The 26687-nt window shown below is 39.7% G+C and overlaps 1 protein-coding gene across 1 annotated transcript in view; it reads right to left on the bottom strand.

Moving 5' to 3' along the window:
- PLCH1 (phospholipase C eta 1) overlaps positions 1-26687 on the bottom strand; it is a 291635-nt gene that overhangs the window by 93309 nt on the left and 171639 nt on the right. Inside the window, exons 3-4 of the mRNA XM_052637717.1 lie at positions 12561-12707; positions 10341-10583 (exon numbers count right to left, since the gene is read on the bottom strand). Of these exons, the coding sequence (XP_052493677.1) occupies positions 10341-10583; positions 12561-12707 (390 nt within the window). The remainder of the gene's footprint in view (positions 1-10340; positions 10584-12560; positions 12708-26687) is intronic.

Genomic DNA, 26687 nt, shown 5'->3' with positions numbered 1-26687 from the left:
TTATGAACAAAGCTAGTGGAGGTGACAGAATTCCAGCTGAGCTATTTCAAATCCTAAAAGATGATGCTGTGGAAGTGCTGTACTCAATATGCCAGCAAATGTGGAAAACTCAGCAGTGGCCACAGGACTGGAAAAGGTCAATGTTCACTGAAAGAAAGGCAATGCCAAAGAATGTTTAAACACCACACAGCTGAACTCATCTCACATGCTAGTAAAGTAATGCTCAAAATTCTCCAAGCCAGGCTTAAACATTATGTGAACTGTTAACTGCCAGATGCTCAAGCTGGATTTAGAAAAGTCAGAGGAACCAGAGATGAAATTGCCAACATCCACTGGATCATTGAAAAAGCAAGAGAGTTCCAGAAAAACATCTACTTCTGCTTTATTGACTATGCCAAAGCCTTTGACTGTGTGGATCACAACAAACTGTGGAAAATTCTTCAAGGGATGGGAATACCAGACCACCTGACCTGCCTATTGAGAAATCTGTATGCAGGTCAGGAAGCAACAGTTAGAACTGGACCTGGAACAACAGACTGGTTCCAAATTGGGAAAGAAGTATGTCAAGGCTATATATTGTCACCCTGCTTATTTAACTTATATGCAAAGTACATCATGTGAAATGCTGGACTGGATGAAGCACAAGCTGGAATCAAGATTGCTGGGAGAGATATCAATAACCTCATATATGCAGATGACACCACCCTTTGTCAGAAAGTGAAGAACTAAAGAGCCTCTTGATGAAAGTGAAAGAGGAGAATGAAAATTTTGGCTTAAAACTCAAAGATCATGGGATCTAGTCTTATCACTTCATGGCAAATAGATAGGGAAATAATGGAAACGGTGATAGGCTTTTATTTTTTAGGGCTCCAAAATCACTGCAGATGGTGACTGCAGCCATGAAATTAAAAGACGAATGCTCCTTGGAAGGAAAGTCATGACCAACCTAGATAGCATATTAAAAAGCAGAGACATTACTTTGTCAACAAAGGTCCACCTAGTCAGTGAAGTGAAGTCGCTCAGTCGTGTGCGACTCTTTGTGACCCCGTGGACTGTAGCCCACCAGGCTCCTCTGTCCATGGGATTCTCCAGGCAAGAATACTGGAGTGGGTTGCCATTTCCTTCTCCAGGGGATCTTCCCGACCCAGGGATCGAACCCAGGTCTCCTGCATTGCAGGCAGACACTTTAACCTCTGAGCCAGGTTTTTCCAGTGGTCATGTACGATGTGAGAGTTGGACTATAAAGAAAACTGAGTGCCAAAGAATTGATTCTTTTGAACTGTGGTGTTGGAGAAGACTCGTGAGAGTCCCTGGGACTGCAAGGAGATACAACCAGTCCATCCTAAAGGAAATCAGTCCTGAATATTCATTAGAAGGACTGATGCCGAAACTGAAACTCCAATACTTTGGCCACCTGATGCAAAGAATTGACTGATTTGAAAAGACCCTGATGCTGGCAAAGATTGAAGGCAGAAGGAGAAGGGGACGACAGAGGACGAGATGGTTGAATGCCATTATGGACTCAATGGACATGAGTTTGGGTAAACTCAGGGAGTTGGTGATGAACAGGGAGGCATGGTGCGGTTCATGGGGTCTCAGAGTAGGTCACAACTGAGCAATTGAACTGAATTGATACCTCACACTACACAATCTTTTCAATTCCCTTTTCTCAGTTCCACTCTTACATTTAGATATTGAGACCATTTTGTTTAATCTTCTTATTGTTCAAATGAGGATATAAAACTAGAAGAGAGGGAGAAATCTGGTAAGAATTAGTAAAAAGAACCAGGTCTCAACCCCATGTCTCCTGTAATTTAGTCTGTCTCTATTTTCTCCTACATAGAATGCTGTCTCTACACTGTTCTTCTTCCTATTACTAGCTTTGACGGTTCTTAACTAATAGACCCAACTTCTAAATCAAGGGCAGGAAAAGAAACTATAACCTGATATGCTAGAGGTTGCTTTAAAGTTCAGTTAAGATACTAGGTGCCTGAGAATATGAGTTTAGATGCAAAGGGTTTATATCATGTTAACTGAGATTTTAAAAGGCCCCCAGAAAAATGAGTATTGGATTTTTTTACATAGTGAGGAAGTATAATAAAATAGTAACAAATGGGTGAGTTTTAAATTCCCAGTTACATTTTAGCAGAGAACTTTTTTTAATGTATGATTCACAGTTGTTAGGGGTTAGATTACAGAAGATAGGACTGTTATGTATATTTGAAAAACCAAGGACTTCCCTAGCAGTCCAGTGGTTAAGACTTTACCTTCCAATGCAGGGGGCGAAGGTTTGATGCCTCGTCAGGGAGCTAGGACCCCACATGCTTTGTGGCCAAAAAAAAAACAGAACATAAGCAGAAGAAATTTCAGAAGAAATATTGTAACAATTTTAATAAAGACTTTAAAAATGGTCCACTACAGTTTTTCCAGTAGTCATGTATGGATGTGAGAGTTGGACTATAAAGAAAGCTGAGAGCCAAAGAATGGATGCTTTTCAACTGCGGTGTTGGAGAAGACTCTTGAAGTCTCTTGGACTGCAAGTAGATCCAACCAGCCCATCCTAAAGGAAATCAGTCCTGAATATTCATTGGAAAGACTGATGCTGAAGCTCCCACACTTTGGCCACCGGATGTGAAGAACTGACTCATTGGAAAAGATCCTGACACTGGGAAAGACTGACAGCAAAAGGAGAAAGGGGTGACAAAGGATGAAATGGTTGGATGGCATCACTGACTCAATGGACATGAGTTTGAGCAAACTCAGGGAGACAGTGAAGGACAGGGAAGCCTGGTATGCTGCAGTTTATGGTTGCAAATAGCTGCAAATAGTCAGACATGAATTAGCTATTGAACAACAACAACAAAATTTTTAAAAAAAGATCCACATCAAAAAATCTTTTAAAAAAAGAAGAAAGAAAAGAAAACCAAACTCACCTTCAAAATTCAAAGGATAATGAAGAGGAAAAGAACGTAGTTGGGATTAGGTCAAAGGAAAGTGAATGAAAAATATTCATCAAGCAGGTGACCTCAGACAGAAAGATTTTCATTTAAGTCAAAATATTAACTGACCTCTTAGTAGTAACTCAGAACATTTATATTTTTAGGTTATTCAAATTATGATTACAGGAGATTATACCTTAGAAAGAAAATAAGATAGTCTTATTTCTCCTAAAGTTAATCAGAAGTGATTTTCCACTGTAAATATCTGTTTCACATCTTGTTCCCTTTATAACATTTGAGAATAACCAGGCCAGTTCTTTCAAATTCAATTGTTCCTCACAGAGTTCAGGTAGGACCTCATTATATATGATACCTGGAAGTTAAAGGGTGACACAGGACCCAGGGGGAAAAATAACTGAAAAATCAAGAGTAAAACATTTGGACTTAATTACTAGTCAGAACCTGAATCTTGTTGTGTCTGTTTTCTGGGCCTACAGTGCCCATTGCATGAGCTTTATTTCTTTTGACCATGAACACTGCTCTGTGCCCCACAAAATATTTGGTCAGAATTCAAATAAATTATTAAATGAGCCCAAGGACAGCAGTATTTTCACCCTTTGATGCTAAACTTCTTTACCAAAGCACCTTAAAGACTTCTCCAGGGAAGAAGCAAGGACAAACAAACCCTAAGCATGAATATTCTGCAGAAACAAACCCTTTTGGATGAGCCTGTGTCTGCAAGGCCTTCAGTGTCAACACACGAGCTGGCCTGGACTGTTGGTTTAAGGATCTAGGGCTGCTAAGACAGAAACAGAAGTAGACTCAGACAAGTAATATACACTAGTTCTGACTTCATTCTGAACTGGCCCTATGACAGTGGGCCCTATGACTTATATTACCTCTTGGGGTTTCCATTTCTTCATCTATAATGTCAGCGAGCACAACTAGATGACCTTGAAGCCCCTTCCAACTCTAAGATTCTATGAAAGAAACACCATTCTCTCAGTAACAGTACACATGGTATAAGATAAGATATAACTGCTTGTAAAAGTATTCTGATACCCCAAAGTTGTTCTTCATAATTAACACATGAGCACCCAAGAAAGCCCTGAATTAATGACTCATAGTCAATACACGATAAATTTAAGAAAAGAAATAGCAATTTCACAAAGAAAAACTAGGAGAGTAAAAACTGAATGAAAAGTTCTGGCCTAGTATTTTTTAATCAAAAAACTTAAGGAGAATGTAAAGCATTGAACAGTACTATTTAGTTCAGGGGTAGGTAAACAGGCCCCTGAAGAGGGCCTCATAGTATATATTTTAGGTTTTGCAGGCTATTTGGTCTCAGCTGCAAATACCCAACTGTGCTACCACAGGCAATACATAAATGAATTGGCATGGTTGTGTTTCAATAAAATTTAAGGATGCTGAAGTCTGAATTTCATAAAACTTCATGTGTCAAAAAATTTTATTCTTCTTTTGATTTTTTTCAGCCATAGAAAACCCATTCTTAGCTCAGGAGGCCATGTAACAGGAAGGGAGGGCCATATTTGCCCAACAAGCAAAACCTCAAATTTATAGGGAAGATGTAAGGCTTCAATTGACAACATCCATAAAGGACTGCCTGGAGTCTTCTAGAGGTAATAACTTCCCTAGTGGCGTCAAGAGGTAAGGTGGAGGAATCACAGAGAAGAATGATCTGATGGAGGAATATGGTGAGGCTTAGTACCTAAGCATCATCATCTTTGTATGCTGTGGACACTGCGTTTTTAGATGTCAATCTATCTGAACAGAAAAAGCAAAAAGTCTGCCAATCCTTATTCCTCTCTAGCAATAACAGCAGCTACTATTTATAAAATGCTTACTATGAGCCAGAGAGCATTCAACACACTTTGTGTATAACCAACTCATTTGATGGTCACACAGTGAGACAGGGTAGGCCCCATCATTATCATCATCAGCGTGTTCAAGACTCTGAAGCAAAAGAGTTTAAGTAACTCCCCTAGTTACACAGTATACGGCAGCTTTGGAGCTGGAGCCCAGACAGGGCAGCACCAGTCTCAGTCATTAATCACAACACTGTGTTGCTTCTGATAGACACAGGTACCACATCTACCTCCATTCAACATGGCCATACTGCAGAAATCACCTGAATTTCACTTTACACTGAATGGATTTTATTCATGCAATCATTTAAGACTCATTATTCTCATTATTCATTCACAGTTGAAATTTTTAGGTCTAATTGAAATGTAATAATAATGAACATATCAGCTCTGTCCTCCCCAGGTAATGTAATTAAATGTACATCTAATCAGGGATGTCATTCTGATAGTAAGACATTATCTAAACCCCTATCAAATTCTGACAAATCTCTATGAGAATGGTTCCCTGACTCAACACAAATTTCCCTATTTTTGACACCAGCTTCCTCTTCATTATTCATTAATTTCCTGTTTCTTTTTCTTTCCTCACTGATATAAACAGCAACTATTCTATATTTCTAATAAAATGATTCCTCTGTGTGATTCTAGGGCACACTCACTTTCCAGATAGCATATTTTCAAAATATGCAATTCTTCAGCTGTCAATGAACTCAAATATGAAAACTTTCTACTGCTAGTAAACATAAACAAACAAATCAGGTTCAAAAACCTACTCATCTAAAGTAGTATAAATTTAAACTAGAGTATTATAACTTTAGAATATTAAATGTAATCCTCAAGATAACCACAAAGAAGACAGCTATAGAATTTACATAAGAAGAAATTTACATAAAAAGAAAAATAAGAAATTAAGGAATTTATTTTGCAACCAAAAAAAAAAAACCCACATAAAAAGAGGATGGTCTCTTATTAGTCAAGAAATAAGAGACCAAAACAAGATATAAGGCATAAAGAAAACAAATAGCACAATAACATATTAATCCTTATCAATAATTATTTCCATGTAAATCATTTAAACTCCCCAAAAGACAGATGGACAGGATAGATTAAAATTCCTGACTGAACTATACGGAAACTCACTTGCGTTCCAAAGACACAATCAGGTTGAAAATGAAAGGATGAGAAAAGATACTCAATGCAAATCATAACCAAAAGAGAGCAGGGGTGGCTATACTAACATCAAACAATGGACTTTAAATCAAAACAGGCTGTAAGAGACTGTCGTTATGTATTAATAGAAGTCTCAATACAACAAGAAGATATAACAATTGTAAACATGCATGTATCTGATGACAGACCATCAAAATACATAAAGCAAAAACTGAGAAAATTGAAGAGAGAAAGTTTTACAATAATACTTGGAGACTGCACTTACAATAATGGATAGAACAACCAGACAGAACTAAGGAAATGAATTTAAACAACACAATACATCAACTAGATCTAACAGACATGTATAGACACTCTACCCAACAGTAACAGCATATGCATTCTTCTCAAGGGCATATGGGACATTTTCAGGATAGATTACATTTTAGGCCACCAATGAAGTCTCAACAGATTTAAAATGATAGCAGAAAGAATAAAATAAGAAAGACAAGAACAGATATGAAGTGAAAAAACAACTGAGATAAAAAATCAGTGAAATCAAAAGTATTTTTTCAAAAACATTAATAAAAATCAACAAACCTTTACTTAGACAGACAGAGAGAAAAAAAAGACTCAGTGTCAAAAATATTAATAAAAGTTAACAAACCTTTAGTTATAGAGAAAAAAATAAGACTCAGAGTACTAAAATCAGAAATGAAAGTGGGGACATTACTACTAATTCTACAGAAACATAACGGACTATAAGATACCACTATAAACAATTGTACACCAAAAAACTGGATAACCTAGATGAAATAGACAAATTCCTAGAAATATTAAAACTACCAAGACTAAATCACAAAGAAATAGAAAAATCTGAATAAGTCTGTAACTAGTAAGGAGATGGAATCAGTAGTCAAAAATCTCTCAACAAAGAAAGTCTCTAGACTCGATGGTTTCTCTGGTTAATTCTACCACATATTTAAAGAACAACAAACACCAAAAGGTCAAATTTTTCCCAAAAAATTAAATTGGAGGAAACACTTTCTACCTCATTCTATGAGGACAGCATTACCCTGATACCAAAGGCAAAGAAACACACTACAAGAAAACTATAGACCATTATCTCTTATTTACACTGGTGGAAAAACCCTCAACAAAATACAGTTGACCCTTGAACACCATGGGTGTGAACTATGTGGGTTCACTTATATGTGGATTTTTTTTCCGATAAATAAGTACTACAGTACTACATGCACTGCAACTGGTTGAATCCACGCATACAGAACCTCAGTACAGAGGGTCAATTATAAAGTTATACTCAGATTTTCAGCTGCTCAAGAGGTCTGCACCCCAACTCCTACACTGTGCAAGGGTCAGCTATACTAGCAAATACAATTCAGCAGCATATTAATAGGACTATACACCATGACCAAGTGGGATTTATTCCTGAATACAAGGATTATTCAACACACGAGAACTGATCAATGTAATACACTGCATCAACTTAATGAAGAGAAAAACCACAATCATCTCAGCTGATGCAGAAAAAGCATTTGACAAAATTCAACACCCTTTCATGATAAAAACACTCAATAAAATAGGAATAGAAGAAAACTACCCAAACATAATAAAAGTTACATGTGAAAAAAACACAGCAAATATTACAGACAATAGTTAGAGACTGAAAGCTTTTCCTGTGAGATTAGGAATAAGACAAGAATGCCTGCCTTCACCACTTGTGCTCAACAAAGTACTGGAAGTTCTAGCCAAAGCAACTAGGAAAGAAAAAGAAATAAAAGGCATCCAAATCAGAAGGGAAGAAGTAAAATTATGTGTTTACAGATGATACAATCTTACATGTAGAAAACCTTAAAGACTTCCAGAAGAGTAAAGCAATACCTCCTTTTTCACTGATTTGTTTTGCTTTGAACTGGGCTTCCCTGGTGGCTCAGACGGCAAAGCGTGTGCCTGCAATGCAGGAGACCAGGGTTCGATTCCTGGGTTGGGAAGATCCCCTGGAGAAGGAAATGGCAATCCACTCCAGCACTCTTGCCTGGAAAATCCCATGGATGGAGAAGCCTGATAGGCTACAGTCCATGGGATAGCAAAGAGTTGGACATGACTAAGTGATTTCACTTTCACTTTTGCTTTGAAAAAGTTACTTTCCATAAAAATGTTTATATGTAATAGTTTATTGTAATTTTTAATGAGCTCTTTTAATTCTCAGATTTAATTTCTAATATGAGAAATATCAGTAAATGGAGCCCACATAAAAACTCTTTGGAGTCTTCAGGTTCTAAAAATACAAAAAGGGTCCTGAGATCAAAGTCCAATTATGTTAATTTCTCTTGTCAGAGTTGGTTTAGAAATGGGCCCACAATAGCATTTCTGGCCAATGATGAGAGGTAGTCTGTGAAACTCCCGGGAAGTTTTTCTTTACTTCTAAAAAAAAAGGAGGGGCAGGTTTATGAGAAGAAACGTTGCTCCCTCTGGGTAAGGTTTCTCTGCATGGAGCTGTTGCAGTCCTCTTTGACCAACGGGTAGCCAGTTAATGGACCAAGCCAAAATGCTCAGAATGGCAGAACCTAGATCTCTTCTAATGACATTACTGAGCCACTGAATTAACTCTACCTCAGGTCTCTTGTTCATGAGAAAATGAATATTCTTTATTGTCTGAGGCACTGTTAGTATGGTTCTGTGGCTTGCACAAGAAAGCACTCATTATTTGTTTTTTTGTCAAATGTAAAGGAGTTAAGAACCAAACTAACAAAAAAAAGCATACAAAGTTCATTGTTATATGTTTTGTTCACTTATGAATCCCAGTTGGATTTACCTGCATGCTGTGAATATTGATGAAAACATCATGGCTCATCAGCTTAGATCTTTGCACTGTCAACATCCTTTCATGGGTTGACTATTTCCACCCTGCTTCAACAGTGCCCTGGGTAAAGATTATAGCTCTAGCAGCACAAATCTACCACTACTCTGGAAAAAAATTAGGGTGGACATTCCAATGACAGCAGGAAAGTAGTACTAATTCCTACAGAGGGAGGGAGAAACATGTATTTTAAGACCATTCAAAATGTGAAGAAGGGAGCCAAAGCAGTCAATGAGTCTAACACCCTCACTTTACAGATAAGGAAACTGAGGCCAGAAAGGCCATGCATGTCACGTGTCCAGGGGATCCCAGCAGAAGAGGTGCCGGCAGACTTAGCACATTAATCATTTATCCTGTCAGTGCTGCAGGACCAAAGATTGGGTTTAATCAAGAATGAGAATCAGAATTTTAATCAAGAAACTCCAGTTTCTTGAACAATTTAGACAGGGTTCGGTTCAGTTCAGTCGCTCAGCCGTGTCCGACTCTTTGCAACCCCATGAATCGCAGCACGCCAGGGCTCCCTGTCCATCACCAACTCCTGGAGTTTACTCAACTCATGTCCATTGAGTCGGTGATACCATCCAGCCATCTTATCCTCTGTCGTCCCCTTCTCCTCCTGCCCTCAATCCCTCCCAGCATCAGAGTCTTTTCCAGTGAGTCAACTCTTCGCATGAGGTGGCCAAAGTACTGGAGTTTCAGCTTTAGCATCATTCCTTAGACAGGGTAAATATAAGTAAAAAATAACTTCCCCTTAAGGATCAATCAGTTCAGATTCCAAACTCTAAATTAAGAAGAGAGAAAAAGGAGGAAAGAACTTAACAGCTGGTATATAACTGGAACTCGAAAAAGTGTTTTGTAAGATGTATGTGCTCGGTTGCTCAGTCGTGACCGACTCTTTATGACCTCATGCACTGTAGTCACCAGGCTTCTCTATCCATGGAATTTTCCAGGCAAGAATACTGGAGTGGGTGGCCATTTCCTTCTCCAAGGGATCTACCTGACCCAGGGATCAAACCTGCGTCTCTTGTGTCTCCTGCCTTGGCAGGCGGATTTTTTACCATTGCACTGCTTAGGAAGTTTGTGATGAAATTCATGAATTTGAAAAAGAAAAAAAAGGTGTTTGTTAAACTAGACTGACTCTATGACAAAGTGGGATTTCCTCTAACTCAAATAAACATTTTGCTTCATCTCTCTTAGGAAACTTTACGCTGCATTTGGAGACCTAGCAGATTATGAAGCTAAATCTAGTCTCCTCCAAAGAAGTTTGCTCCTGAGTTCACGTAAGCTTAAATTTCTAAATGTTCTACACATTCGTTTACTTGGAGTGGGGGTGAGGAGGGGGCAGAAAGGTACTAAGGGTAAAGAAGAAAGACAGCAAGGAAAGGGGGTTTAAGCCTCAAAATTATGGGGAAAAGTATAGTCTAATCCACATACAGACACACAGACACATACAGAGTGCAGAATTAAAGTTCTAGGGAGGATATTGGTCGTGGGTCCTCTGCCTTTTGGCAAGAGAATCTTCATCACTGATGCCAGCCATGAGGTACTTGAGGCCTGTGATCCAGGTGCGGGCCTCCTCGGGGTTGGAGGTGATGAGGTCCAGGGACTCCATGTGGTTGCCATGGTAGATGGTGAAGCAGCAGCTGGGATCAAAGTTCCCCTCAGCCTGTCTGTGGAATATCTCAGACTGCCGACCCTCGGTGACTTTGTAAATGGAGTCAATAAGTACTGTGAGGAAAGTGAGGAAAGTGCAGTTACCTGGCCGGTGAAGATATGTGTGCAGATTAAGAAAAGTAAAATCATCTTAAGATTTAAAAATAAAATTAATTGTCTGTGAATTGTCTAGACAAGTGAAAAGTCCAAATGTGCAGTACAAGCTTTATCATTTCCTGCTAGTAACCTTCTCCACGTACTACTTTACCCTCCTGGGCACTCAGACAATACCCTCCCAGGCACTGGGTCAGGAAGTGTTAAAATTTATGATAGGAAGACAGATAAGCCCAGCAGGCAAGAAGACTGGTAGAAAAGAGGGATATGAATATATCAAATGTATAGTTTATACATTTATGCAAGGAAAACATACAAAGACCTAGAGCCGACTCTGATGTTTAACAATATGCATATGACAGCAGTTAAAACTGAAGGGAAAAAAACATTTGATGACAACCAAATAGCATAGATAAATGTGATTTGGATTCATAGAGAGAAAGCTTTAAGGGTGAAGGCAGAGCGGGGCTTGAGAGGTGGAGGGGAATACAAGATGGCCGATCAGGGAAAAGAGGCATAAAGATACAGAAACATTAGCCCCACTCCAGAGATGCTGGACTGAAAAGCTCAGGAAGGAGAGTAATGGGAGCCAAAGCTGGAAAGGCAGGTAGAGGCTAGATTAGGAGGAGCTGGAGTGACAGTGCAGAGATTAGCATTATTTAGGTGGTGGCGCAACACTGCAGGTTCGGGTCAGAGGAACACTTGCAGAGAGGATTACTTTGGATTAAACACTACGTTCTGTTTGTTCACTTGCCTGTTTGGGGGCATGAATCAGAAAGTTGTATTCTTACTGATTGCCCATATACACTATCCATGCCTCTGCTCTGCCTTAATGGCAAGTCCCAATTTTTCTTTCTTTCCACTCTTGGGGAAATGAGCCTCTGATCATTGCAGGGCAAGTTCTGGTGCAGCTAAGCCACTGGGGTGGCCCCACTCCGGTCTCCTATAATGGCTTTAGGTGTGGGAACATAACCCACTTATAACCAAGGAGACATGCATTCTGCTTGAGGGAAGGGTGTGGAATGGGCTCTTCCCTCTTGAAAAGGAAGCACTGGAAGAGCAGGTCCCTTTTCTGCATCTTCCTGAAGCCTGTCAGTTGTGAAGCCATGTTGCTGCTGCCTCAATTACAACGTCAGTGCAGAAGGGAGAGAGCCAAGAGTGCTCAGAGAGACAGAACTAGATGCTCAATGTCCCAAAGCTGGAGCCAGCTAGTCTCTGGGTTTCTTGTTAAGTGAGAATAAATTTGTATATCACATAACCCTAATTTAGTGGAGGTCATCTGTGACATGAAGAGGAAAGCATCTTCACTGGTCAGGGCAGAAGAAACTAGCAAATGGAGCTTGGTTAGGAGATTTTGCATAGGCCTCCAGAAAAAGAGAGACCCTGGATGAAGGAGGTCCATGTCAAAACAGGAGGAAGGAGCAGATGAGAGAGATGCTCCAGGGGACTCAACATGGACTTGAAACTGAGTGTAGGATTGGGAGAGCGGCTTTATGGAGGACGCAGATCAAAGCTATTTTATTTGATATCATTAAAACAATTTTGTCAATCCATTCGTCAGTTAACTGTGCACAGAATATGTCAAAACAGTTCAATCCTATTGGATTTATGACTTCCTTCACTTTTTTATAGGAATATAAAAGGCCTCAAGCTAAAAAACCTCATATCCCAACTAAATACAACATGTCTTCAATGTAGGATAAATATTACCTTCAACAGCACTAGTGGACAAGAAAACTTTTTATGGATTTAAATTTCCTGATGAATTAACAAAAGCAAAAATGGTCATCACTTATTCTGTCTCTGCACATTCTCTAACCACTGGCCCCTGAAAACTTGTAAAACTATGAAAGTTTTACCAACTTCCACAGAGCCCATCCAATAGAACCCATGTGTTACCGGGTCAAGTCAAATCAAGAATTCAAAAGCTAGCATTACTTTTTGCCTTCTCACTCTTCCTAGAGGGTCTCCATCGGAGGCGGGTCCGGTGTTCATCCAGGTAAAAGAGCCGGACGAGCCCCTTGGTCCCACGCTTCAGCTTGATCATCTGTGTCCCAGACTGCATTACGCTCATGCATCTTTCAACTGCAAACGAGATTGGAGCACAGTCAATTCTCACGCAGTGCACGTGCATCCTGCTGTTCAGAGACACTGTGAGTGAAGCCTCTGATTCACATCCCCAAGCCTCCAAGAGCCAGGAGACAAATTGAGAAGAGGTAACCTGAAAACAGAGTTGTTAAAGAATTGGTTTATCAGGCTTAAGCCACAAAAAAGCCTCACTGATGGAAATAAAATTCTACTTCTAGATAAACAATGCATGACCATTGAACAGTGTATCTTTTTTTCTAACTGGCAACATGCTTTTTGGTATAAAACCAATAATAAATAATTTGACACTTGAATATACATTCATAAAGCAAGTTTCAGACTTTATGTTAAATCTCATGAGCTTTTATCCAGCCAACTATAAAATCATCTCATGTTAATGCTTCCAAATGCAATTAACAAAAACATGAATGGCAAAATGTTTCAACAATCATTGAAGTTGCATATGGGTTCATATTATAATTTTGTATATGCTTGAAAACAACTAAGTAAACATTTTAAAATGTGGTCAGAAAAAAAGAATCAAGTTTGCACAAATATAAAATATTTGTTAAGGAATTTGGCTGCCAGTATTTTCTAAGTAGAGATATAACTTATTGATTGAACTCAGGTAAAATCCAACTCACTTATTATCCAAGTTAACACTTTCATTTAAACTCTCTGCTTTGAGATGAAACTTGATGGCAATGAGCATCTTTTGCTGATGTCCGTTTCCTTTTCTTTGTTAATAGTACCCACATTTCCTTTAGAAATACTTATTTTCCCATCTTCTGTGCCTATGGTGACCTGTGAACCATCCCAAGCAAGAAATAGGCACCTGGCTTAAGTGGAGAGCAAATCTGGCTCCCTTCCAAGAAAGAGAAATCCTGAGTAGAGCACTGAATGAAAATGGAACTGAGTCATTTCAAAGGCCAAAACTTCAGAGAAGCACCTGGTTGGACACTCAAGATGTTACAATTGTCACAGCTACCCTTCCTAAAGCTGGCAAATTATTCAGTTTTTCCCCTTGATTCTCCAAGTTATACAATACTCTTCCAAATGCCCTTTTCCCATTGCATCAGCCAGAAACTGCTTCTGTTTCACTAACACACCAGCACAGATGTAACCATTAAAGAACCAGAAACAACTAGCTCTGAGCACCTATCTTATCAAGCAGCATGCTGTTAGATAGAAGAAACGTGGTAAACAAAACTCCAATGTTAGACTTCAGCTTCTTTGGCTAACTTGTCATTATATTAAACAGGAAAGAATTTGATCCCAGAGCTTAACAGAGTATGCACAGAGTTCTCAAAGTAACTTTAACATAACCAACTTTGACCATTTCCTCCATGAAGAGCCTTTTCTTCCCCCAAAGAAATCAAGAAAAAACTGTGCAAAATTAAATATATTGCTAGGACTTGATATTGTAAGAAAGGTGAAGTACAGGTTGCTCTTACTCCTTTGATCTGACATATAAAATATGCAAGTAATAAAATACTGCTTAAGAAAAAAGCATGTAAATTTAAAATGTTTACTTTGAAGCATGGAACAAAATTTGAGATTTGATTTCACACACATTAGTAAATTTCCCCACCACTTAGCACCATTCATTTAGGTCATAAATGTCACGGATTTAAATTATTGACAGTCACCCTGACCATCTCATACCAACAGTCAGAGGGAGGACAGAAAACAGCCAGTTTATCAAGATAAAATCATCAAGTCTAACCAAGCAAGTCAAAACACCCAGAAAAATCTGTTAGAATTTCTTTGACCTCTGACATCAGGTCACATCAATAAATATTCACAGAGTCACTCCCTGCTCCAGGCACAGGGTTATATAATGACGTAAAGCAGAGAACAAGGAGACTTTGACTTAAAGAGCTAAATTTTAAAAGAATGAAACCTCTAAAAAGATAACTTACAAATAGTAGTTTAGAACTGTGGTTAAGAACACAATTTGAATCCAGACAGCCTGGGACAGAATTCCAAATCTTCCACTTGCTTGTATGAGCTCAGGTTCATTATTTTATCCCTCAAAGCCTCCATGCCCCTCCATGACTTGCAGCCTTGTCATGGCAGAGGGGTGAGGGTAACTCAGTGAAGCTATGAGCCATGCTGTGCAGGCCCACCCAAGATGGAAGCGTCATAGTGGAGAGTTCTGACAAACTGTGGTCCACTGGAAGAGTTAATGGCAACCCTCCGGCATTCTTGCCACAGAGAACCCCATGGACAGTATGAAAAGACAAAAAGATGTGATGATAGAAGATGGGTCCTCCAGGGCAGAAGGTGTCCAGTATGCTAATGGGAAACAGCGGAGGGCAATTACTAATAGCTCCAGAAAGAATGAAGAGGCTGGGCCAAAGCAGGAATGACTCTCAGTTATGGGTGTGTCTGGTGGTGAAAGTAAAGTCCAATGTCGTAAAGAACAATATCGCATAGGAGCCTAGAATGTTAGGTCCATGAATCAAGGTAAATAGGATGTGGTCAAGCAGGAGATGACAAGAGTGAACATCAACATCTTGGGAATCAGTAAACTAAAATGGACAGGAATGGGCAAATCTAGTTCACATGTGATTATATTTACTATTCTTAAAAGAAGTGGAGTAGACTTCATAGTCAAAAAGAGAGTCTGAAATGCAGTACTTGGGTGCAATCTCAAAAATGAGAGAATGATCTGTTTGTTTCCAAGGCAAACCATTCAACATCACAGTAATCCAAGTCTATGCCCCAACCACTAGTGCTGAAGAAGCTGAAATTGACCATTTCTATGAAGACCAACAACACCTTCTAGAACGCCCAAAAAAAAAAAAAAAAAAGTCAGCCTAGGAGATTGGAATGCAAAAGTAGGAAGTCAAAGAGATACCGGGAATAACACGTAAGTTCAGCCTTGGAGTACAAAATGAAGCAGGGAAAAGGCTAACAGGTGTCAAGTGTTTGTCACAGCAAACACCCTCTTCCAACAACGCAAGAGACAACTCTACACATGGCCATCACCAGATGGTCAGTACTGAAATCAGATTGATAATATTCTTTGTAGGCAACGATAGAGAAGCTCTATGCAATAAGTAAAAACAAGACCTGGAGCTAACTGTGGCTCAAGTCACGAGCTCCTCTTTACAATTCAGACTTAAATTGAAGTAGGGGAAGCACTAGACCATTCAGGTGTAACCTAAATCAAATCCTTATGATTATACAGTAGAGATGGTGAATAGATTCAAGGGATGAGATCTGGTAGACAGAGTGCCTGAAGAACTACGGATGAAGGTTTAGAACTTTGTACAGGAGGTGGTGACCAAAACCATCCTCAAGAAAAAGAAATGCAACAAGGCAAAGTGGTTGTCTGAGGAGGCCTTACAAATAGCTGAGAAAAGAAGCGAAGTGAAAGGCAAGGGAGAAAGGGAAAGATATATCCAACTTAAAGCAGAGTTCCAGAGAATAGCAACAATAGATAAGAAGGCCTTCTTACATGAACAACGCAAAGAAATAGAAGAAAATAATAGAATGGGAAAGATCTAGAGATCTCTTCAAGAAAATTAGAGATACCAAGGGAACATTTCATGCAAGGATGGGCATGGGCACAATAAAGGACAGAAACAATAAGGACCCATAAGAAGCAGAAGATATTAAGAAGAGGTGGCAAGAATACAGAGAAGAACTGTACAAGAAAGGTCTTGATGACCTGGATAATCACAAGGGTGTGGTAACTCACCTACAGCTGGACATCCCGGAGTGTGAAGTCAAGTGGACCTTAGGAAGCATTACTATGAACAAAGCCAGTGGAGGTGATGGAATTCCAGCTGAGCTATTTCAAATCTTAAAAGATGATGCTGTGAAAGTGCTGCACTCAGTATGCCAGCAAATTTGGAAAACACACCAGTGGCCCCAGGACTGGAAAGAGTCAGTTTCATTCCAATCCCAAAGAAGGGCAATGCCAAAGAATGTTCCAACTACTGTACAATGATGTTTATTTCACATGCTAGTGAGGCTATACTCAAAATCCTTCAACCTAAGCTTCAGCAGTACATGAAACAAGAACTTCCGGATGTGTTAGCTGAGTTTCAAAGAAGCTGAGGAACCAGAGATCAAATTGCCAACATCCGCTGGATCACAGAAAAAGCAAGAGAATGCTCAAAAGAACATCTACTTCTGCTTCATCAACTATGCTAAAGCCTTTGTGTGGATCACAACAAACTGTGGAAAATTCTGAAAGGGATAGGAGTACCAGACCACCTTACCTGTCTCCTGAGAAACCTGTATGCAGATCCAGAAGCAATAGTTAGAACCAGACACCAAACAACTGATTGGTTCCAAATTGGGAAGGGAGTATGTTAAGGCTGTGTTATCAACCTGCTTATTTAAATTGTATGCAGAACATCATGTGAAATGTTGGGCTGGATGAATCACAAGCTAGAATGAAGATTGCCAGGACAAATATCAACAACCTCAGATGTGCAGATGACACCACCCTAATGGCACAAAGTGAAGAGGAACTAAAGAGCCTCTTGTTGAAGGTAAAAGAGGAGAGTGAAAAAGCTGGCTTAAAACTCAACATTCAAAAAACTAAGATCATGGCATCCAATCCCATCACTTCATGGCAAATAGATGGGGAAAAGGTGGACGCAGTGACAGATTTTCTTTTCTTGGGCTCCAAAAATCACTGCAGATGGTAACTGCAGCCATGAAATTAAAAGACACTTGCTTTTTGGAAGGAAGGCTATGACAAACCTAGACAGCATATTAAAAAGCAAAGACATCCCTTTGAGGACAAAGGTCTGTCTAGTCAAAGCTACGGTTTTTCCAGTAGTCATATTCAGATGCGAGAGTTGGACCACAAAGAAGGCTGAGCACTGAAGAACTGATGCTTTCAATTTTTCTGTGGTGCTAGAGAAGACTCTTGAGAGTCCCTTGGACTGCAAGGAGATCAAACCAGTCAATCCTAAAGGAAATCAACCCTGAATATCATTGGAAGGGCTCATGCTGAAGCTCCAATACTTTGGCCATCTGATGTGAAGAACCGACTCATTGGAAAAAAACGGATGACCGGAAAGATTGAAGGCAGAAGAAGCAAGCAGCAGAAGATGAGATGGTTAGATAGCATCACAGATTCAGTGAACATGAACTTGAGCAAACTCCGGGAGACAGTGCAAGACGGAAGAGCCTGGCAGGGGCTGCAGTTCATGGGGTCACAAAAGAGTTGGACATGACTTGTTCAGCAATTGAACAAGAACATGTCTCCAGGTTTTTGTCTATAAAATGGGAATAATGTCACTTACCCCTTGAAATGTTGTTGAAGGCTGAATGAGTTAATTCATGTAAAATACCGAAAGCAGTGCCTAGCACAAAATAAACACTATAAATGGTAACTATTATCACAGTTTTACTATTGATATTTCAAAAAATAAATGCCATGACAAAAATACATGGGAGTCCATAGCAAAAAGAGAATACAGTGTGTGGGGGTAGGGAGAATGTGGTAATAAAACAGTGTCAGTGGAGCCTTGAGCACAGGAAAGAGCATGGGTGTAATCAGAGGACAGGGAAGGATGGCTCACTGTCTTTGGTGCAGTGTCCTAAAAGGCAATTATAACAGGATATTTGATTTTTGGGGTCAGATAAGACTAGATGCATAGAGGTAGGAATGCCTGACCTAAGATTTAAATACAATGGCAATAACAGATTCACTAGCTATTTCTAAGCAAAGGAGAGGGAGCAAAAAAGATATAATTCAGGAAGATGTCTGCTTGGGAAAGGAGAATAAAGTGAACTGTTTGTGCCAGAACAGAAAGTTGATTTAACTGTATCACCAAAGACCTAACGCAAGGACTGTAGACCTAAAGGAAGGACTGTCTATATATCAGACACAGTGCCCTCTGCCCTGTTCACTCTGCCTCTTCTATCCCTGGACTTTTCACAGTCCCATTTCCTTTCCCTGAAATAAAACCATTACGGATATAGTATTCTCAACTTTTTAACAGGAAAAGCACAGTGACATAAAAGTTTAATCAGTTAGTTGAGCTAACACCATGTGCCACTTAGCAAGCATCATCCAAAGAAACCCGAACATTTTAGAAAATGAGACCCAACCCCTTAGAGAGGGAGTGTGTTTGAATAGTATATTAAATATTCACTAGCTTCATGTTTATCGCACTAGCTCAGTCATGGGCTGAAACCCTAGCATTATCCACTGCAGTGAACTAGTACATATGATCCAAACGTTCTTGGCAGACCTAGGGTCTGAAACAACGTGATGCTTAAATTGTTTATGTAGCTGCTTTATGCTTTCCCTGTGATGTTCTCTAGCACACAAAAAAATCATATGGTTAGGGTCAACTTGAAAAAAACAAGTCTAGTGAACTTGCATTTAGATGAAGTTTAAGCTGATGTGGCAACTCTGACCAGAAATAGAATTCTTACAGAGGGCAGGGTCCAAAGACACAAAGAACTGAGGCAGGCTCATCATGGCACAGTACTTTCTTTTCTTTCTGGCTACTTTCCAGGCATCAGAGCCACGTGATAGGCAAATCCACGAATGAGTGCTCTGATTTCTGAAACTGTTTTTTAACCAGATTGAAAGTCATCTAAACCTATCGCTCCATTCTTCAAACCTTATAGTAGACAGTCCTTTGGAGCTGTACAGCTAACCAGAGAAGGAGCAGCCTCAATCTTTGGGACTCATCCCACTGGGTAATAATCACCCATCTTAGATAATGGGTGATTATTAGATAATAATTAGATAAGCCATTAATTAACCCTAATAATTATTAGATAACCCATCTTATAATAATAATAACAAAATATTATTCCAGTGTTATCTAAATTACTTAAGTATTAGTCGCTCAGTCATGTCTGACTATTTGCAACCCCATGGGCTGTATTTAGCCTTCCAGGTTCCCCTGTCCGTGGAATTCTGCAGGCAAGAGTATTAGAGTGGGTCGTCATGCCCTTCAGGGGATCTTCCTGATCCAGGAATCAAACTCAGGTCTCCTACACTGCAGGCAGATTCTTTACCATCTGAGCCACCAGGGAAGCCGTAAATTACTTAAGGGTCAGCATAATTTCTTTATATTCTGCATTCAGTTGAGATAGGTAACAGTAGTTACTGCCCACTATAAAAGTCATTCGCCAGCCATGCTGGGTCAGTAGATTCCATAAAACAGTGTGAGAAACAAGGGAATAAAGGCAAAATCCCAGGGGCGGGTAAACAGTGGAAGAGTGTCAGAGGCATAGGATAATAGAACCTCATCACACATTTCCAGTGCCGGAAAGTATCTGGGGAAAGTGCAAATACAGCTGACAGATTCAGGCAGCTACCAACAGTCTCTTTGATTTCACATTCTCCCTGTGGTAGCCTTAATATTTTTAGAAAAGAAGTTTAGTTGGATACAATGCCGCAATGTTCAAGAACATTAAGGGAGAAATGCCCTTTAACCCATTACATAACACATATACCATTTTTGTCTGTTATGTTCCAGACCTCAATATGAACACAAATTTGTCATATTGGTTGCAATCATGATATTTAAGCCATTTGGCACGCTGCTCTTTTTTTCATTTGTATTATAAACAGCTTTCCATGTTTGTACAGAGTCTTAATAATTATCATTTTAATCACTGCCTAACAGAATAGTATAAATATTTAAAGAGTAGAACAGATGAGTCGAGGACTGCATTTCTAACTTTATTACATAGTTAGAGTTTTAAAGCTCTCTGAGTCTCATCTGTAAAATAAAAGGCGTAGCAAAGTGGTCTATAAGGTCCTTTAGAATTCAACTCTTTAGAGGGATTAAATCAATCATTTCTGCCACAGTCAGTTTAAAATATTAAGTAAATTTCTTTAGGGGTTATCAGTTCACTAAGTCCCTCAAGCAGAAAATGCTGTTAAAAAATACACTTCCGATTTAAAGAATCATAAGCGAATCATTTGAGGGGAGATTCCCAACCTTTCCACTTAGTCTACATGGCATCCAAATGGGTTTAAATCTTTAAGCCAAGGTCAAATCAGAGAAAATCTTATTGTGTTAGGAATGCCATACATGCCACCTGATGGTGACTTTTTAATAGCTTTGAGATATAATTTATATACATTAAAATTATAAGTGAAAAAGGCAAAGTATAAACAAGCATAAATAATTTATAGTATGCTACTTCTTGTGTAATAAAAAAGTATATGAAAATTTAAATATATAAATATTGTTCATCATCATGAAAAGAAATACAGGAAGGATAACCCAGAAAACAGTGAAGGTGGTTACCTATAAGGGTGGAAGAGAATTGAGTGATGAGGGTAAAGAAAGGTGTGACACCTCTTGTAGGATCCTACATGTTCAAACTTAAAAAGAATGAGAGGAGTGCAAAACAAAACAAATACAAAATGCAAACAAAAGCATATACACAGAGACACAGGTATTTGTGTACGTGTTTGTATGTCTGTGGGTGCGTGGAGCTGCATGTATTTCCTAGCTCTGTTCTCTGAAAGGCCAAGAAGCAAAATCCCCTCCAACAGTACTGAGCACGCCTGGAGCCCTGCTCATTCTCTGCTCTAAAGGTCACCTTGAGACCCGTCTCTCACACAGTCTCATGGCCATGTCTGTGTTGAGGACACACAAAAATATCACTTGCTCTCTTTTGTAAACACATCTATTCTGGGACACTGATCAACAAACTGCATTAGCGGGCCTACAACAACAACAAAAAAGTATCAGATCCTCTACAGTAGAATCTTTTCAGCCAAAAACTACACAAAAAATGTGAATTGATTTCTTGCCAGCTTCCACAGATCAGAGTAAAGCTGTGTGGTTGAAACGGATTCGTTTCCGAAAACAATTTCATTTCTACGTGGAAAAGGTGCAGGTAATGCTTCTGTCAAAGGAAGGAAAAGGGAGATTTCCTAAAATCATCAGAGCAGAAGTACAGGGTATCCTTAGTTCTCAGCACAGACCCAAGACATATTTGGGGACCTGGTACACAGTGAGTCCTGAGACACCCTGCTGCTGGGCTGGATGACATAGTTGGTCTGGGTTTAGGGGCAGAGGGAGGGCTGGCAAGAAGAGCTCTGGTTTGGGTTCTGTCACTAACTAGCTGTGTGGACTTCAGAGGGTCACTGAGTATCACTGATTATCCTGCTTCCCTCAAAATGCATTTTCCTCTAAGCTCCATGAGTCTACAAACAGCTGATCTGGCTTTCACAAATATTATTTTATCTTTCGATAAGCTGAAAGCCTCATTCAATCCAAAAGCCTATTAGAGTAACTTTAAAGAGGAAAGAAAAAAAAGCTGATTAACATCCGGATCTCCTACTACAGATATGAATTTTCAAAAATGATCTCTATACAAAATGTAACTGCTCTCACAAAGAATGGCTTCAACTGGAAATGCTCTTCCTTTCCAGTAATCAGGCCTTAAACTCAAATAATATCAGCTGATGAATAAGCATGCTTACGAACAGCCGTGGCGAGCTCCACTCTTATTAAGCCATGATTCTTCTCAGTGAAGAACAAACTTTTTTTTTCCATTGCCTAAATCACCCCTGTAGAGATGATAAGATTATTTGAAAGGCTTTTAGAAACTAATTGGTTAGCAGTAACATTCTGGGACTTGTTTGCAAACTCTAAATGCACAAAGTCAATCTTTTTTGCAAAGCTGATAAATACATATGGGAGGATTTAGGTCAAAGAAAGGATGAAATGAATTAATCAGCAATTTTTCAAATGTCAGAACCTTGTTTCTATTTTATTAAAGCCTTTCACATGATACTTTCCTTTTCAATAAGACCTATTTTATATTCTATAATTGTTAGCCCTGGGAAACAAATGAAATACAAACAGGAATTCACAACAATATAGCTTTGTTCATTTTGTTTCAATGTTATCCCATGGGGAAGAGGGATATAAATTAGTTTTAAAATTCTAAATTTAGTTCCAACTACTATGTCAATAGTTTTCTATGTCAACATAAGATCAGAAATGACATTGTTGTCACTATTCAACAATATGGCTTGTCATAACACATATGTATATATATATAAAAGACTATGGATACTCTTCTGTCATTTATTTAGTGATATGACATTGTACTGAATATCTGGGAACAAAATTCCCAAGCCACAGTAAATACTGACCTGAATTTATAAAGATCACTGGCATCCAGCAAGGCTCTTTCACGGTTCTCCACCCTGGTAGCACATTAAAAGCACCTGGGGATCTTCTTAAAAGTGCTGATCACAAAGCCCCACCACATATCAGTTAAATCAGCATTTCTCAGGATGGGACTGGACTGAGTATCTGTTTTGTTTGATGATTTGCTGAAACTTCCCAAGGATTCTACTGTGTATCCAGAGTTAAGAGTACTGACATACACTATGTGACTTATTCCTCTTAATACTTCTGTGAAGTAGGTAGAGATAATTCATTGCCTTTTATTACAGAGTCAGAGAAATGAAGACCCTGTCTGAGGTCATAAAGCTAGGATATGACAGAGCCAGGCTTGAAATCAGGTGCTCTGGGCCCTAGAGCAACTCTCATTCTGTTTCATCATATGGACTGTCTGCCTTCAAGTCCCACCCAGACCACAAACTGGCTCATCACTGCTAAGTCTTTCCAACAGCTTTGCCTCCAGTTTTATGATCTATAAAAGCAAGGACTTTATGTCGTGGTTCCTTAGACCCTTTCTAGCAAATACTAGAAATCTATAAATACTGTCTAGCTTTTGGAAACTTTATCTAGCACATAGGAATGACAACTCTAGTCAGTAGTATATAAAAATAACAATAAAATAAGGACAATAAGGAATGAAGGTAGAGGATGTGGCATGGATCAGGTGAACACCAGAAGACACAGAGTTCAAGCCTGACCCCTGAAAAACCTAACCAGTTCAGTTCAGTTGCTCAGTCACGTCTGACTCTTTGCAACCCCATGAACCACAGCATGCCAGGCCTCCCTGTCCATCACCAACTCCTGGAGTTCATCCAAACCCATGTCCACTGAGTCAGTGATGCTATCCAATCATCTCATCCTCGGTCATCCCCTTCTCCTACCGCCCTCAATCTTTCCCAGCATCAGGGTCTTTCCAAATTAGTCAGCTCTTCCCATCAGGTGGCCAAAGTATTGGAGTTTCAGCTTTAGCATCAGTCCTTCCAAAGAATACCAAAGACTGATCTCCTTTAGAATGGACTGGTTGGATCTCTTTGCAGTCCAAGGGACTCTCAAGAGTCTTCTCCAACACCACAGTTCAAAAGCATCAATTCTTCGGCGTTCAGCTATCTTTATAGTCCAATTCTCACACCCATACATGACCACAGGAAAAACCAAAGCCTTGACTAGACGGGACGTTTCTTGACAAAGTAATGTCTCTGCTTTTTAATATGTTATCTAGGTTGGTCATAACTTTCCTTCCAAGGAGTAAGCATCTTTGATTTCATGGCTGCAATCACCATCTGCAGTAACTTTGCTGCTGCTACTGCTAAGTCACTTCAGTCGTGTCCGACTCTGTGTGACCCCATAGATGGCAGCCCACCAGGCTCCCCCACCCCTGGGATTCTCCAGGCAAGAACACTGGAGTGGGTTGCCATTTCCTTCTCCAATAGATGAAAGTGAAAGGTGAAAGTGAAGTCGCTCAGTCGTGTCTGACTCTTCACGACCCCATGGACCGCAGCCTACCAGGCTCCTCCATCCATAGGATTTTCCAGGCAAGAGTACTGGAGTGGGGTGCCATTGCCTGACTTTGGAGCCCAGAAAAATAAAGTCAAGCACTGTTTCCCCATCTATTTGCCATGAAGTGATGGGACCAGATGCCATGATCTTAACTTTCTGAATGTTAGGCTTTAAGCCAACTTTTTCACTCTTCTCTTTCACTTTTATCAAGAGGTTCTTTAGTTTTTCTTCACTTTCTGCCATAAGGGTGGTGTCATCTGCATATCTGAAGTTATTGATATTTCTCCTGGCAATCTTGATTGCAGCTTGTGCTTCCTTCAGTCCAGCGTTTCTCATGATGTTCTCTGCATAGAAGTTAAATAAGCAGGGTGACAATATACAGCCTTGACGTACTCCTTTTCCTATTTGGAATTAGTCCATTGTTCCATGTCCAGTTCTATCTTTTGTTCCATGTCCAGTTCTAACTGTTGCTTCCTGACCTGCATACAGGTTTCTCAAGAGGCAAGTCAGGTGGTCTGGTATTCCCATCTGTTTCAGAATTTTCCATAGTTTATTGTGATCCACACAGTCAAAGGCTTTGGCATAGTCAATAAAGCACAAATAGATGTTTTTCTGGAACTCTCTTGCTTTTTCCATGATTCAGCAAATGTTGGCAATTTGATCTCTGGTTCCTCTGTCTTTTCTAAAACCAACTTGAACATCTGGAATTTCACAGTTCACGTATTGCTGAAGCCTGGCTTGGAGAATTTTGAGCATTACTTTGTTAGCGTGTGAGATGAGTGCAATTGTCCAGTAGTTTGAGCATTCTTTGACATTGCCTTTCTTTGGGATTGGAATGAAAACTGACCTTTTCCAGTCCAGTGGCCACTGCTGAGTTTTCCAAATTTGCTGGCATATTGAGTGCACCACTTTCACAGCATCATCTTTTATGATTTGAAATAGCTCAACTGGAATTCCATCACCTCCCCTAGCTTTGCTCATAGTGAGGCTTCCTAAGGCTCATTTGACTTCACATTCCAGGATGTCTGGCTCTAGGTGAGTGATCACACCATCATGATTATCTGGGTGGTGAAGACCTTTTTTGTACAGTTCTTTTGTGTTCCCTGGTGGCTCAGAGGTTAAAGCGACTGCCTGGAATGCGGGAGACTCAGATTCGATCCCTGGGTTGGAAAGATACCCTGGAGAAGGAAGTGGCAACCCACTCCATTCTCCTGGAGAATCCCATGGAGGGAGGAGCCTGGTAGGCTACAATCCATGGGGTCGCAGAGAGTCGGACGCGACTTCACTTCACTTCTGTGTATTCTTGCCAAATCTTCTTAATATCTTCTGCTTCTGTTAGGTCCATACGATTTCTGTCCTTTATCGAGCCCATCTTTCCAAGAAATGTTCCCTTGGTGTCTCTAATTTTCTTGAAGAGATCTCTAGCCGTTCCCTTTCTATTGTTTTCCTTTATTTCTTTGCATTGATCACTGAGGCAGGCTTTCTTATCTCTCCTTGCTATTCTTTGGAACTCTGCATTCAAATGGGTATATCTTTCCTTTTCTCCTCTGCTTTTCGCTTCTCTTCTTTTCACAGCTATTTTTAAGAACACTTGACACAGTTTTAAAAGTTTTCTTGTTCTAGGCCATGTACTTTTTTTTCTTTTTACTTAGAGTATGCAAACAGTAGCTGTGATTACTTTATAAATACTCTGTTTACCACAGTAAAAATTTAGACCTTGGTATTTGTTCTTAGTAGGACTTCCCTGTAGCTCAAACAGTAAAGAATCTGCCTGTGATGCAGGAGACCAGGGTTTGATCCCTGGGTCAAGAAGATCCTCTAGAGAAGGGAATGGCAATCCACTCCAGTAGTCTTGCCTGGAGAATTCCATGGACAGAGAAGACTGGTGGACTACAGTTTGTGGGGTTGCAAAGAGTTGGACAAGACTGAATGACTAACACACACACATCTGTTCTTAGTAACTGGAAAGCCAGTTTCATTTATTGCTTACTCCTTGGTTGTTTCCTTGGTGACACTGGACAAGGGGACTTAAGTGAGGCTTAACCTTCCCTAAAGACAGTAAAATATTTTCTCTTAGTTCTATAAGAACACTCATGTCAAAGCACAAAAGCATCTCTACTGGGCATGTTAAATAAAAAGTGACTATATTACACATTAACTTCGAAATGCTAGCTTGATATTTGACTGATGGTTAGATTAAAATGTGGGCTTCCCCAGTGGCTCATCGGTAAAGAACCCTCTGCAGCACAGGAGATGCAGGAGACATGCGTTCCATCCCTGGGTCAGCAAGATCCCCTGGAGGAGAGCGTGGCAACCCACTCCAGTATTC

This window comes from Budorcas taxicolor, chromosome 1, assembly GCF_023091745.1.
Source record: "Budorcas taxicolor isolate Tak-1 chromosome 1, Takin1.1, whole genome shotgun sequence".
NCBI classification, from domain to species: Eukaryota; Metazoa; Chordata; class Mammalia; order Artiodactyla; family Bovidae; genus Budorcas; species Budorcas taxicolor.
This window is presented reverse-complemented; position numbering and strand designations above follow the sequence as displayed.